Source organism: Trifolium pratense, linkage group LG6, assembly GCF_020283565.1.
Source record: "Trifolium pratense cultivar HEN17-A07 linkage group LG6, ARS_RC_1.1, whole genome shotgun sequence".
Lineage (NCBI taxonomy): Eukaryota > Viridiplantae > Streptophyta > Magnoliopsida > Fabales > Fabaceae > Trifolium > Trifolium pratense.
Genome location: NC_060064.1, coordinates 13227225 through 13242433, shown reverse-complemented (window position 1 = coordinate 13242433; position 15209 = coordinate 13227225). Strand labels below are relative to the sequence as shown.

General features: G+C 35.4%; 3 protein-coding genes and 1 pseudogene across 3 annotated transcripts; 3 read left to right on the top strand and 1 right to left on the bottom strand.

Annotated features, from left to right (window-relative positions):
• Window positions 1–1613: 1613 nt before the first annotated feature.
• LOC123891766 lies at window positions 1614–3030 on the bottom strand. The gene is made up of 2 exons (XM_045941663.1): window positions 2919–3030; window positions 1614–2513 (listed from the first exon to the last, which is right to left on the bottom strand). The coding sequence occupies exon 2, from the start codon at window positions 2511–2513 to the stop codon at window positions 1614–1616; it is 900 nt and encodes a 299-aa protein (XP_045797619.1). The 5' UTR covers window positions 2919–3030.
• Window positions 3031–7623: 4593 nt separating this feature from the next.
• LOC123891249 lies at window positions 7624–8645 on the top strand (annotated as a pseudogene).
• Window positions 8646–9183: 538 nt separating this feature from the next.
• Window positions 9184–10308, top strand: LOC123891765. The gene has a single exon (XM_045941662.1). It carries the CDS (start codon window positions 9184–9186, stop codon window positions 10306–10308), a length of 1125 nt encoding a protein of 374 aa, XP_045797618.1.
• On the top strand, window positions 10305–14433 carry LOC123891764. Its single transcript, XM_045941661.1, has 4 exons — window positions 10305–10958; window positions 11148–12121; window positions 12307–13556; window positions 13739–14433. The coding sequence occupies exons 1-4, from the start codon at window positions 10305–10307 to the stop codon at window positions 14431–14433; spliced, it is 3573 nt and encodes a 1190-aa protein (XP_045797617.1).
• The last annotated feature ends 776 nt before the right edge of the window (window positions 14434–15209 follow it).

The following is a 15209-nucleotide window of genomic DNA, read 5'->3' as shown; positions in this document are numbered from 1 at the left end:
ATATAAAACAGGATAAGGATAGGATAACAGCAGCATAACAGTTATACTCAGTTATCATATCTTATGTTTGATGCACACGGGATAACAAACATGATAACTATTATATTTTGTTTTTAATACATACTTGCTCATAATAATATGATAAGATATATAACATTTAATTGACAAAATTACTCTTGTAAAACAATTGTTATTTTTTTAAAATTATTTTGTAATACTTTGAATTTTATAAATAAAAAATATAAATAAGTAATCAAATAACTTTATATAATTTAAAATAAAAATCATGAGAAAATAATCAAGTTTAATTTTTTATATGAATCATGATCAAATAAATAACTCAATAATATATACATGTTAGATAAGCCAAATAAATATATGATATATCTCATACGTAAATAATAAAATTACTATTGCAAAAGAATTATATTTAATTTTTTTATAAAATTTAAATTAATATCCCTATTTGTCAATTTTTTAATAATCATTTTACTTTAAAATATTGTAATTTTAGTAAAATTTTGATTTTTTAGAAAATATAAATTACAAAATTACCCTTGTGAGAAAATCATATATATTTAAAAATTAATTATTTTATTATTTATATTTTATTAATTTTATTTTATGTATTTTAAAATATATTTTATAAAATAAATCAGTAATTTTTTTTTCTTCTTATCCTATCATGCTGGTAACCCAGCTCAAATTCAGGATAAGAATTATAACTAGAGAGACAGGATAGGATAAGCTTCAGGATTAACTTATCATATCCTGTTGTATCACCAAACACTGGATTGCGGCATGATATGATACAGTTATTCTATCATGTCTATTATCCTGTGCACCAAACGGGCCCTTAAGATGAATAAGTGGAGTATCCGAGATTCAAACTCAGGCTCAGGGGAACTGATGCTATCAAAAACTGAATTTGTTAGTTCAACGATGACTACTCAAATAATACAGGATAATCTGCTTCACAACAAAATCATCTCAAATTGTCAAATAATTTTGCTAAACTTCCCAAATTATGCTACCATAGTAATAAATTTTACAACATACAAACATGACCTTAATCACTTTAAGCAACAAACACACGTATCTTGCTTCATATAGATTTCCTCCTCCACCTCCAGATAATGTCTAGTTGATAAAAGGGTCACCGCACGGTAAAAACTATAGACAAACAGACGAACAAAAATTCGACTTAGTAATAGGCGAAAAAGTATCCTTTTGATCAAATTCTCATTCATTCATCACAACTTAAAGGAAAAAAAAACTAGCTAGGCAAAGAAAAAAAAAGAGTAATCAGTCAATTTAGTCCCTAAACTATCACTCTCTCACCAACTTAGTCCCTAAACTATTAAAACCAACTAAAAGGTCCCTAAACTATATTCACATCCTTCAATTTAGTCCCTAAACTATTAAAACCAACTAAAAGGTCCCTAAACTATATTCACATCCTTCAATTTAGTTCCTCGGTTAACTTTTCCGTTAAGTGACTGTTAGTAGTCCCTAAACTATAAAAAATACTTCAATTTAGTCCCTAAACTATCTTAAAAAACAACAAAATAGTAACAACACTGCTAAATCATTACTGCTAAATCAAATAACTATTAAAACAAATAGTCTCTAAATAAATAGTCTTTATTTTCGACATCAACTACAGCATATGCAATGACAAAAATGTGGTTGTTTGCATCTCCGCCGACAGCAGTCAACAATTGTACTCCAAAATAACCCTTTAAAAAACAACCATCCAATCCAATTATAGGTCTGCAGCCTTCCTTGAACCCTCTTTTACTAGCACCAAAACATATATACAATCGGTGAAATATTGGCGGCCCTTCTTGTTGTGGTATAGTGCTCATTTTCACCGTTGAACCTGGATTCTGGGATAATAACTCATGGCAATAGTCCCATAGCTTAGCATACTGATCAATTTCAGATCCCTCGACATTTTGTTTTGCTTGTTTAAGTGATCTATAAATCATACTATCCTCCAAATGTAGATTATAATCCTCTTTCATCAAGTAATAAGCCTCACTATGGCTAAGAGACGGCTGTTGTCTCAATCTCAATTCCAACTTCTCAATAACCCACTTTCTATCAGCCTGACTATTCGTGAATGTTCCTGGGCATGAGTGAGTTGTATTTTCAAAAGTCTTGATTTGAAAGCTATTTGTTATACTACTACGCGAACAAAGTATCTCCCATTTGCAATGCTCAAACACACACTTTGCTCTTGCTCTTACCTTGTCATTCTTTATCCATTTGATTTGTCTTCCAATATGGATGGTATAGTCTTTCACAGCTTTTTTAAATTCAGCCAAAGTTGCAAACTCCATCTCTACAGCCAACCTAACTTCCCCAAATTGAGCTTCAGCATTGAATTGTGGATATATAACTCTCACTGATTCATTCTCTTCATCAGATGAACTAATAGGCCCTCTAAGTTCTTCTGAGTGATAAGAGAACCTTCCTCCATCACTTGTATCATCATCACTTTCAGCCATCTAATATAATATAATGTATAGTATTAACAAGGAGCACAAATTGAGAAAACATTGAGGAGACAAAACAAGGATCAGAATAGGACCACTATAGAGAGGCAATTGCATAAAAAAGAAACAAATTAGGACCACTATAATACTTAAACAAATTAGGACCACAAAGCAACATAAACAATAATATAGATGGTAATAATATAAGAGATACAAAAGCTTCAAAATAGCAGCAACATGAATAAGCCAAAAAGGAAGCAACAACAACATGGTTCACGCTAAAACAAATTTGGTTCAAGCTAAAACAACATGGTTCATTGGACTAAAAAACACAAATTTCATTCCTGAAAATTAACAAGTGAGAATAAACCCTTACAAATTTATAAAAGTTAGAACGAAAAACAGTGAAAAACGTACCTTAAAACAACGACGACAACCGGAATTGGACCGTATAGGTGGCTCTAGGGTTTTCAGATTGAGATGATTTGAGAGAGTTGGTCGAGAAGAGAGATATAAGAGTAAAAGTAGCTTTTGGATTTTAGGGTTTTAAAGAACAGTTAAAGGAAAATATAACGGTGGACTAAATTGATGGATGGAAAATAGTTTAGGGACTAAATTGAAGGATGTGAATATAGTTTAGGGACCTTTTAGTTGGTTTTAATAGTTTAGGGACTAAGTTGGTGAGAGAGTGATAGTTTAGGGACTAAATTGACTGATTACTCAAAAAAAAATGGAGGGAGTTGTGAATGAGCAAATGATTTCCGACTAATGTCATATACTATAGATATGATCTATATTATAATATATTTCAATCCATCTGTCGATTTTGTAAGACGATTATACGATAAAGAATTATCGGAGATGTCATATTATTAAGTTTGACACATTGGTGTTATTTGATCCTGACCTCGTGCGTGTATATATATATATATATGGGGAGGGATCAAATTACACTGGTGTAACGTTTGAGTAATGTTACACCGCTCAATAACACTTTAACGAATACAAATTTTATAAAATCCACCATTGGATTGAAAACTTATATCGTATAAATCATCCATGTTAAGTTTTACAAAAATCTAAAATCGTTTGACATGTTATTGAGACCGGTTAAGATTAATGGTTTATGCGCTTTTATCGAATACCGTTAATCTTGATCTATCTCAATAACATATCAAACGATTTTAGATTTTTATAAAACTTAACATAGATGATCTATACAATATAAACTTTCAATCAAACGGTAGATTTTGTAAAATTTGTATTCGTTAAAGCGTTATTGAGCGGTGTAACATTACTCAAACATTACTCAAATGTTACACCTGTGTAATTTGATCCCTCCCCTATATATATATATATATATATATATATATATATATATATATATATATATATAATGCAGAGTTTATTACAAATCATTACGCCGTCCGGTTAAGTTACTTATTCAATTAAGTTACTTATTCAATGGGTTGGTTTTTTATAACAGCCATTCAATGGGTGGGTAAGTATCATTCCGTCTAGTCGATTACTACAACATATAATAAAATATTGATTTATGTTTGTTGGAAAAATATTAGACATAGAATTATTTCAATAATAATAAATCAAAGAAATATTAGAACAAATAAATATGACTAATAATAAAATAAATTAGAGAAGAAGAAAAGCTTATCGATTTTGACTGAGGCGTGCAAATGCACTGGGCTTAAGAGTATTTCGCCGCCACAGGTAAGTTACCGGTGCAGTTGGCCTCATAGCTAATACCCTCCAGGATACAACAGTCACATCTTGCTAGCACTGCACGTGAATTAGCAAGGCCTCAACGAACTCCTTTTGGATGCTCATGGGAACTTAGTATTATTATTTTAGTAATATAATTTGTTATATATCTTTTGCTTCTTCTTCATGGTACCTTTCTTATAACCACAAAGTCCTTGGATACTCTTGAAAAATTATTACCATAAAGCCTAGTTATTAGGATTATGATTAGCATAAAACGTTACAATATGAAAAATAAAAGAAAACTTGCACCATCACTATGCATTTAGTAATATACATTACTTGGTCAAAAGAAATTTAATAATAATTAACATATATAATAATATAAAATAATGTTTAAAATAAATTAAGATATAAAATATCCTACAATCCCCCACAATTTATTTTAAAGTTTTAGATTTTAAGTTTTAGGTGTTCCCAAGAGCGTGAAAAATCAACGCATAAGCACTAGTGTCTTTTGGACTATGAACTAGCACATAGAGCAAATGAAATTTGATCCACTAGAATGTCGGTGAGATTATAACCTCTATGAACCTCATTCCGTATGTGAAACAGTGACTTCATCACTCACATTGATCTTTCGTCCAAAGTTGTTCAACGCGGTTTGGTGCATTTTGGCCTTGCACCTATACCTGGATTTCATGAGTGGCTCTAGAAAGTCTGCCCAAGCTTTCATAAAGGCGGCCCCACCTCAACACTCATATAGGTGAATCTATCAAGTGTACACCACAGTCAAGCACACCACTCATTCATGAGCTATAGATTCATTAAGAGAATAAACTCAACCTCCAACGCTGTAGTATACACTATCCTACACCATACTACACCATAGGGATGAACTCAAATAGAAATTGGATAGTGCCTTCTCAAATTGACAAGTGACTTGTTCTTACCCATATGAACATAACCTTGCGAATTTTCACAATCTATGTTGGGTTACCATCACTTTCAATTTTTGTAGTGGACATAAATCCATCCCCCCTCGATGTATATATCATCCACTAGTTTCTTGCTCAGTGGGATTATCACAGGATCCTTTATTTAGTAATTCAACAGCTGTTTCACAAAATTATACATTGACTAAGACGTCTCTTAGTTAGTATCTCATTTATTTCCGAATATACATTCATGATATATTATCATAGGTTTACTTAGATAAATTCTAAGCAACAATATTCTCACAAAAGGAGAAATTCAATCTATATTTAGATTTATTTGTACCAGTCTACTTGAGAATTTCCAAGTGACAACACCCCCACATTTGGTAGAATTAATTTTCCAAGCGAATTATTTATCCAAGTCTACTTGAAAGAATTCCAAGCGACAAACCCCCACATTGGAGAAATTAATTCACACAAATATTTTTCATATAAACAAATTTCACTAAACATCATTGTATTATTTTAATACAATGGATAATCCACAATATACCATATTATAGTTTATGGTATTTCTAAAATATTTCATGAGTCACAATCATATTCAAGTCTACTTAGAATATTTTTTAAACGACATCTTTTCTATCACATATTCAGGTCATGAAATTTCTCAGTAAAATATCTCCTCAATTTGCTTTCAAGTTCCAACACCTATACAAATTTACATCTCCGGTGGCAACAAATACTACTGCATCACTTGAATAACAATTAGCGAACAATATAAATAGTGAACTACCAAGTACCATAAAGATATATAAACTTTACATCAATTTATATTGACTCGAACATACACTAGAAAAACTTATCCATTAAACTTCTCAATTATAAGTACAAAATAAATTTTGACAATATGGCATAAACCCCCACATCAAAAACCATTTTACACAAATTGAAATACACATATCAATAAATTTTATACCCACAAAATTTCACTTTTTCAGTTATAAAAGTCATATATCAATTTTCACATAATAAATAAGCAAAATAATCTTTCACGATAAAATAAAAATTTATCAAACAATGCTTTTGATATATACACATTAACTTAAATTCTGCAATATGAATATGCCTCGACATTAAAATATATTTTACACAAATTCAAGTGAACATCAATTTAATTTCTACTCAATAAAATTTCAACCGTAAATTTATTATCAATTTTGCACAATTAAATTAATTAAACTATCGAAAGTAAATAATATTAAAACCGGTAAAGAATACCAATGAAAAATTTATCACCATATTATAATATGCAATCAACAAGGATGAACACACATCAATCTATAGCTACACAGCTTTTAAAATTAACAAACCATGTTTAACAAAACCATAGCTCTCTATTTTATTGAAAGACGACAGCGATATTCAAAACCACAAGTGTGTGCACATATCAATAAATTGTATCACTTTTCAATTATACTGATGCTTGCATCCATAACATTCTCTTAAGCAAAGACATGACATGAAATGCTTTTCGGTGGAAATATTAATAGCACTCAAACATCAAGACATGGTAACACAAATAAATCATCCTTGAACAAAGAAAATTAAATAAGGTAGAATAGATAGAACATGGATAAAATATATAAGTAGGTACAACTTTCAGAAACTTATTCACCATTTTCCTATAGAAAAAGTTCACCAAGCTCCAGGTATATTGCCCACAACATGTCACGCCAATCATTGCATTAACACCAGTATAAACAAATCACAAAATAGAATTAGTAACAAATATACTTTATAATAATAATTCTATGCCAATTCAAAACGAACTACTCTTAAGATTGTTGGAAAAATATTAGACATAGAATTATTTCAATAATAATAAATCAAAGAAATATTAGAACAAATAAATATGACTAATAATAAAATAAATTAGAGAAGAAGAAAAGCTTATCGATTTTGACTGAGGCGTGCAAATGCACTGGGCTTAAGAGTATTTCGCCGCCACAGGTAAGTTACCGGTGCAGTTGGCCTCATAGCTAATACCCTCCAGGATACAACAGTCACATCTTGCTAGCACTGCACGTGAATTAGCAAGGCCTCAACGAACTCCTTTTGGATGCTCATGGGAACTTAGTATTATTATTTTAGTAATATAATTTGTTATATATCTTTTGCTTCTTCTTCATGGTACCTTTCTTATAACCACAAAGTCCTTGGATACTCTTGAAAAATTATTACCATAAAGCCTAGTTATTAGGATTATGATTAGCATAAAACGTTACAATATGAAAAATAAAAGAAAACTTGCACCATCACTATGCATTTAGTAATATACATTACTTGGTCAAAAGAAATTTAATAATAATTAACATATATAATAATATAAAATAATGTTTAAAATAAATTAAGATATAAAATATCCTACAATGTTGACCCAAGCCAATGTTCAACTTAGGAGAAGGTGCTCTGAAAATGCATTATTTTTGCTATTCCTATAACTATTTGACCACATAATTCCTATACATAATCATTCATCAATCATCACCAACTTAGAAGAAAACAACTACCTAAGCACAAAAACAATGGAGGGTGTTGTGGTTCAGAATGGTGGACAACTATTACCAGGATCATGGGCTGCTAATAGGTATGAAAAGAATCAAGGAAATTATTTGGAACAAATGAGAGGTTCTCTAATGGTGGTAGCCACAGTAATTGGATCCTTAACTTTCCAAATTGCAATTAATCCACCAGGGGGTGTTTGGCAATCAAACACAAAACCTGAAGATGGTTGTGCTCCTAATAAAATATGTAAAGCTAAGCTGGTACTTCAGTTTTAGCCTTTGGTGATAATGATAGCAACCATAAGTTTAAATATGAACTTTTTATACTTTTATGTACAATATCTTTCTCTGCTTCTCAAACAATAATTGTGTTACTAATATGTGGATTTCCTCTTCGTAACAAGTTTTTTATGTGGTTGCTTATAATTGTAACTTGTGTCTCAGTATTTTGCACAGTTGGTGCCTATGTGATTTCTATTTGGATGATACTGGACCCACTTGATGGAACTTTATATCACATCGTACTTTATTATGGATATTTTTGGGGAACCTTGATTGTTTTGCTGGTTCTCATATTATTCTGCCGCTTTGTGATTTGGCTACTCAAGAAGTTCTTCCGTTTTCTCTGTTGCTGCTGAAGGATTGCAACTTGTAAGCCATATATACATATATATACATGTTACATATCAAGAGTTGTATGTTTATGTAGTTTAGGAGTTGGTGTCTTTTAGCTAGAGGTGTGCTCGTTTTTATTCACTTGTATCTGTAATTAAATTGAATGTGTTGCACAAAAACAAATGTTATTGGATTGTAATATTATTATATGTTAATTTCCATAAATGTGAAAAGCTATATTTAGCTTAATTCAGGTTACCTACCTATTCAAGAAACGAAATATACTTGCCTAGTATGGATGAGGTTGCTTTAAGATAGTAGAAACCTTGTGGTTTAGAATTTAGATCCAACTCCGATGATTTGACAAAGGTTAGGCAACAATTTAGAGTGCGTGTATCTTGGCTTCTCAAAATTAAGGCTGGAAGAGGTAAAGCTATGAGAATGTAACAATATTGAAAACCTCACTTCATGTAATTTTAATTTCCCCCAACCAAGGCTCTGCTAGGTTACGTGGTGGCTCATCCCAGGCCCTCCTGGATCCATACCAGTCAGATCTGGATCTACCCCATCATGTTTTGGTTTACTCTCTAGTGTCACTACTAGATATTTTCCCCAATTTCTTTTGGTGTTTCGGTGTTTTTTTCTCTCTAGAGAGGTACTGTAGCTCGAATCTGTTTGAACAGAAATCATGGAATGAAGTAGTTCAAAAAGACCAGTAGATGAGGACGAAGCTATTCTGGTGGAAGCTGATGAGATGTGTAACGATGATGAGAGTTTCAGCCGACTCTCGTCGGTAAGATCTGGACCGAGAACCCTTACAACATTCGAGCCTTCAAGCAAACGATGACTCAAGCATGGCGTTGTAGGAATCCGGTGGACATTCAAGACCTCAACAAGAACCTCTTTCTGTTTAAGTTTGCTACGAAGAAGGAGGCGGAGCTGGTGTGGAAAACTGGGCCGTGGAGTTTTGACAGGAATTTGCTCATCCTGAATCGTATTTCCGGTAATGAACAACCCTCAGAACTTGAAATGGATCGTGTTTCCTTTTGGGTAAGGGTCTATGACCTTCCATTGAAGCTACGATCTGAAGGAATGGCCAAAAAGCTAGGCAACATCTTGGGAACTTTTGAAGAGATGGACATGAAGGACTGCAATAGGATGGGAAAATTTCTAAGAATCCGGGTATCCATGGATTTGCGAAAACCACTCAAGCGGGGATCAAAACTCAGCTTCCAAGGAAAAGATATATGGGTGGATTACAAGTATGAACGACTACCCAATTTCTGTTTTGCCTGCGGAAGAATAGGTCACCAGATGCGTGATTGTGAAGAAGTAGATGACCACGACACAGATGCCTATAGTGAACTGGAGAAAAAAGACCAAGCTTTTGGGCCGTGGCTGCGGGCCTCACCTCTTCCGAAAGTTTTCTATGAAGTAAAGAAGGAGACTAGCTCTGGCACATGCAGCAAGAGCCTTTTCACATCAACTAGTAATAGCAAAGGTCAAAGCTCAGGTACTGCAAAGGCTAATGAGGAGGAAGTGGATCAACAAAATGCTACAAGTGGGACTGAAATCCCACTGAAAACCAATGAAAAGAATCATAATGAAGCTATGGAAGGGGTGGTGGAGAAAGTAGGGAGTGTGCATAAAGATGTCAAAGGCGTTGCAGAATCTCTAGGGGCGGTGACTATTTCTATTGTGCACATTTCAGTGGAGGACAAACAATCATCCAAAGCTAAAAAGAAATGGGTGCGACATAAGGTAAGCAAGCCTAGGAATAAACAACCAGCCAAGTTAGCGGAAAAGAAGGGTGGAAAGAGATCTCTGGTGGAGGCAAGGGCGACAGAAGACACTCTAGCAGATATGTTAAGGAGGGAAAAAAAGAAGAAAGGAGATGTGGAGGTGGAAGACTACACTGTATCATCTAGATTGGTGGTGTTGGAGGACCAACACCGCCAGGAACCATGAAAATCCTAAGTTGGAACTGTCGGGGGTTGGGGAATCCTCAGGCAGTTCGAGCCTTGTTAAGGCTCACCCGTATTGAAAATCCCCAAATTGTCTTCCTCATGGAGACAAGGTTGAAAGCTTTTGAAGTGGATAATATTAGAAATAAATTGGGCTTCAAGAATTGTTTATCAGTTGATTGTAGAGGCTCTGGTCGTGATAGGGCAGGTGGAATATCTCTCATGTGGATGGAGCATTTGAGTATCACAATAAACTCATATTCTCTAAACCACATTCATGGTTTTTGTGATGACGAGGAAACGGGGGAGGCTTGGAGCTTAACCGGCATCTATGGTTTTCCGGAAGAACATAATAAGAAGAAAACATGGCAGCTCATTAGTTCTTTGGCCAGCCAAGTAGCGGGTAATTGGTTATGTTGTGGCGATCTAAATGATATTTTGGACTCTCAAGAAAAACAAGGAGGTAACATCCGGAGCCAAGGTCAGCTTGCACTAGGAAGACACACTGTTGCTGAATGTCATCTAAACGATCTGGGGTTTGAAGGATATCCCTTCACGTGGACAAATGGTAGAGAGGAGGATGAAAATATTCAGTCTAGGCTGGACAGGGCATTGGGAAATGAAGGCTTCATCAACCGTTTCTCACCCATTAAGGTATGTCATCTCCCTAGATTTGGCTCTGATCATGCTGCTGTGCTTATTTGTTTGGAACTACCTACTGTTTGGAACAAAAGAAGGAGACAAAGACTCTTTAAATTTGAGGAGAGCTGGACAAAGGAGAGACAATGTGAAGAGTTAATACGAAGGAATTGACACATTGGAGACACCTCGTGCACTAAGAAGTTGGAGGGCATTCAAACTTTAGGGGCTGAATTTCAAGATCATAATCTGGGCACTATTAAAAAAGAGCTTGAAAGTGTTGAGGGGAAGTTGAAGGATCTGAGATTGTGGGCTGAAACAGCAGAGGATCTTACAAGATTTAAAGCACTTGAGAAGCATCATGGTGAACTCTTAAAGCGGCAGGAAACTATGTGGAGACAAAGGAGCAGAGCGGTTTGGCTTAAAGATGGTGATCAAAATACGAAATTTTTTCATAACAAGGCGAGCCAAAGATCGAAAGTGAATGAGATGAAGAAAATAAAAGATGAAGATGGTGTGTGGTGGAGGGGTGATCAAAATGTAGAGAGAGTCCTCATTAACTATTTCGAAGATTTGTTTACCTCTTCAAACCCATCTAATATTGAAGCAACGTGTGAGGTGGTTCAAGGGAAACTTTCTGAAGAGCATAAGGCCTGGTGTGAGACGGATTTTTCAAGGGAAGAAATTAAAGAAGCTATTGATCAGATGCATCCCCTAAAGGCCCCCGGGCCTGATGGCCTTCCGGCTTTATTTTACCAAAAGTATTGGCACATTGTGGGTGTAGAAGTCCAAAATTTAGCTCTTAGTATCTTGAACCAGAATGGGGACCCCCGTGACATTAACAAAACTTTCTTGGTTCTCATCCCAAAGGGCAAAAACCTGACATCTCCGAAAGACTTTCGTCCGATAAGTTTGTGTAATGTGGTTATGAAGATTGTTACCAAAACTATTGCCAATAGACTCAAGCTTACCCTCCCGGATGTGATTGATATAGAACAAAGCGCTTTTGTCCAAGGAAGGTTGATCACGGATAATGCTCTAATAGCCATGGAATGCTTTCATTGGTTGAAAAAGAAGAGGAAAGGGAAGAAAGGAGTTATGGCCCTAAAACTTGATATGTCTAAGGCTTATGATCGTATAGAATGGCCCTTTGTGCAGCATGTCCTAGCATCCATGGGGTACCCGGTCAGAGTAGTTGAGTTGATTATGAGATGTATTTCCTCAGTGTCTTATCAAATTCTTATAAATGGTCAACCCAGCCCCTCTTTTCAGCCTGAGCGGGGTTTGCGTCAAGGAGACCCACTCTCACCATATTTGTTTATTTTGTGTGCTGATGTTCTTTCTGGTTTATTTCACAAAGCAGCAAGAGAAAAGGAAATCCATGGTATCAAAGTGGCGAGGTCAGCGCCGCAATTGTCACATCTTTTCTTGCTGATGATAGCTTACTTTTCACTAGAGCTAACAGTCATGAAGCAACGAAGATTCTCTCCATCCTACAAGTATATCAACAAGCTTCTGGTCAAGTTGTGAACCTTGACAAGTCTGAGGCCTCCTTTAGCCGAAATGTGCAAAATGAAGATAAAAATATGATCTGCAACATGATGGGAGCTAAGGCGGTGGAGGCTCAGTCTAGATACCTTGGCTTCCCTATTCCTTTTGGGAGGTCAAAAAAGGTTGTCTTTTCCGTTGTCATGGATCGTGTGTGGAAGAAAGTTAAAGGGTGGAAAGAGAGATTCTTATCTAGAGCAGGTAAAGAGACACTAATCAAAGCTGTGGCACAAGCAATTTCTAACTACATTCTTAGTTGTTATAAAATGCCGGTGGGATGTTGCAAGGATATTAATTCTATGTTGGCCAAATTTTGGTGGGGGTCGAATGAGGAAAAAAGAAAGATTCATTGGATGAGTTGGGAGAGACTCTCTAGAGCTAAAAATGATGGTGGCATGGGGTTTAGAGGTATAGAAGAGTTCAACAAAGCCTTGCTTGGGAAACACTGTTGGAGACTAGCTACCGGAGGATCATCTTTACTTGAGAAAATTTTCAAAAGTAGATACTACCTGAAAAGTGATTTCATGTGTGCTAATGAAGGCTATCAACCTAGTTATGCTTGGCGAAGTATTCTGAGCGCCCGAACCCTTGTTGAGAAGGGTGGTCTTTGGAGAATAGGTGACGGCCGGAAAGTGAGAATTTGGAAGGACATTTGGATGCCAGACATGAAGATAATCTCTTCTAGGAACAACAATTGTCCTTTATCTGATGATGCTCTTGTAAAGGATTTGATTGACGTGGATACCAAACAATGGAAGCGGGACGTGATTTATTCTTGTTTTGACTCAGGTACTGCAAAGCAGATTATTAGCATTCCTCTTTCTCTGCGCCTACCGTCTGACACTTTAGTTTGGAATTGGGAAAAGGATGGTGCTTATTCTGTGCGTTCAGCTTACCATGTTATTTGTGATGAGAAGGAGAGGTCCCTTCCTGGACCTTCAGTTACTAGAAAGAACAAGGTTTGGAAGGAAATATGGAAAGCCCCGGTTCCTAACAAGGTCAAAAACTTCATGTGGAGGCTCACCAAAAACATTCTGCCCACCCGAGCGAATTTGCATAAAAAAGGTATCTCTCTTGATCTGCAGTGTCTCTGTGTCATCATGAGGTGGAAACCACCAATCACTTATTTCTTCATTGTGATTTAATGAAACTTACTCTTTTTGCTTCCCACCTTGGGTCTCATATGCCTTTACAAGTTGATTTATTTGACTGGATTTTGAGTTGGCTTACATGTCATGATACTTTAGGCACTCAACTGTTTTGTACCATCCTTTGGAAATTTTGGGCTGCTAGAAACAATGTTGTTTTTAGAGGAGACAAGTTGGAACCAGTTTGTTTGGTTGATGAAGCTATGTCCTTTGTCCAGGAATTTAATGATGCAAACCCTCCTAGGAGAGGCCGAGTTTCTCTTCCTTTGATCGCCGTCACGCCACCGGTCTCAAGACCATCCTTTTCTGTTTTTTTTTATGCTGGCTGCAATTTGAATGACCCAACTGTTTGGGGACTTGTGCTTAAAAATCATGACAGAATTACAACTTTCAGTGCATGCAAGTGTGATAACATTGCAGTGGATCCAATTATGGCTGAAGCGTTGGGTGTTCGCTGGGCAATCCAGTTTGTCCGAGAGCAAGGTTTGCACTCTGTTTGTATTTTTTCTAATGCAGAAAATGTGGTTAACTGCATAGCTAAGAAGGTGAAGATTGATGCCATTGAGATGGTAGCTCAAGATTGTAGGGAATTGTTGTCTAGTTTGCCTAATGTTAGTGTCTTGTTTGTTAGAAGAGATCAAAATATTGATGCTCATAACTTAGCTTCTTTGGCTAGATTAGTGGGAAATAGAACTTGGGTAGGGGCAGCTCCCAAGGCTTCTGTTATGTCAAATTATGCAGAAAATTCTGCTACTAATTGTATTGTGTTTGGCTGTTTTCCAGCCTTTTTCTAATGAAAGTTTGTTTCCTATCAAAAAAAAATATATGAGAATGCAACAATTACTAGTAAATATTATGGAGTGATCTAGAGTATGAGTAAGTTGGCTTATAAAAAACAGGGAGACGATACCCACAGACTGAAAATAAAGACAAGAACGGAGAATATAATTTGACCAATACCAACCGCAAGTGTATTGGAACCCTAGACAGGGGTAACATTGTAGAGTATTATTGTAAGATATTTCAGGAAATGAAAATTTAGACAGCAGAAAAGGGTTATTATCATCTAACAATTAGAACAAAAAATAAGCCAGTGATGCCATAACAGGAATTGGAGGAGCCGACAAACAAGCAAAGACTCACCTGGTGGCTGCAATCAATTTTGCGACCAGGTTTGTTGGGTTGTGTATGAGGTCAAGTGCCCTCACATGCAACAGTATCTTGTGGCAGTGCTTGCTCGGGTAACCAGTCAGGTGCTATTAAGGTCCACTATAAATAGTGCTGCTACTTTTGAGACTAGGCGGTTTTTTATGGTACGTGAGGTGAGTGCCCAATGCCCATCACAGCTAAAACCCTAAATAAAGAGAATATACTAATTGAACAACCTGAATTGGATATGAATAATTTCTCATATTTACAAGGACCTCTAAAACAATAGAGACATGAGAAAATAGTATCCAGACCCCTAAATCTGAAGATCGAATCGATCCGCCTAGGCCGGTAATTATGAATCTCTAATAAGAGAAAAGAATAACAGAAAGAAGGAATAAATGATAAATTATGATCACAA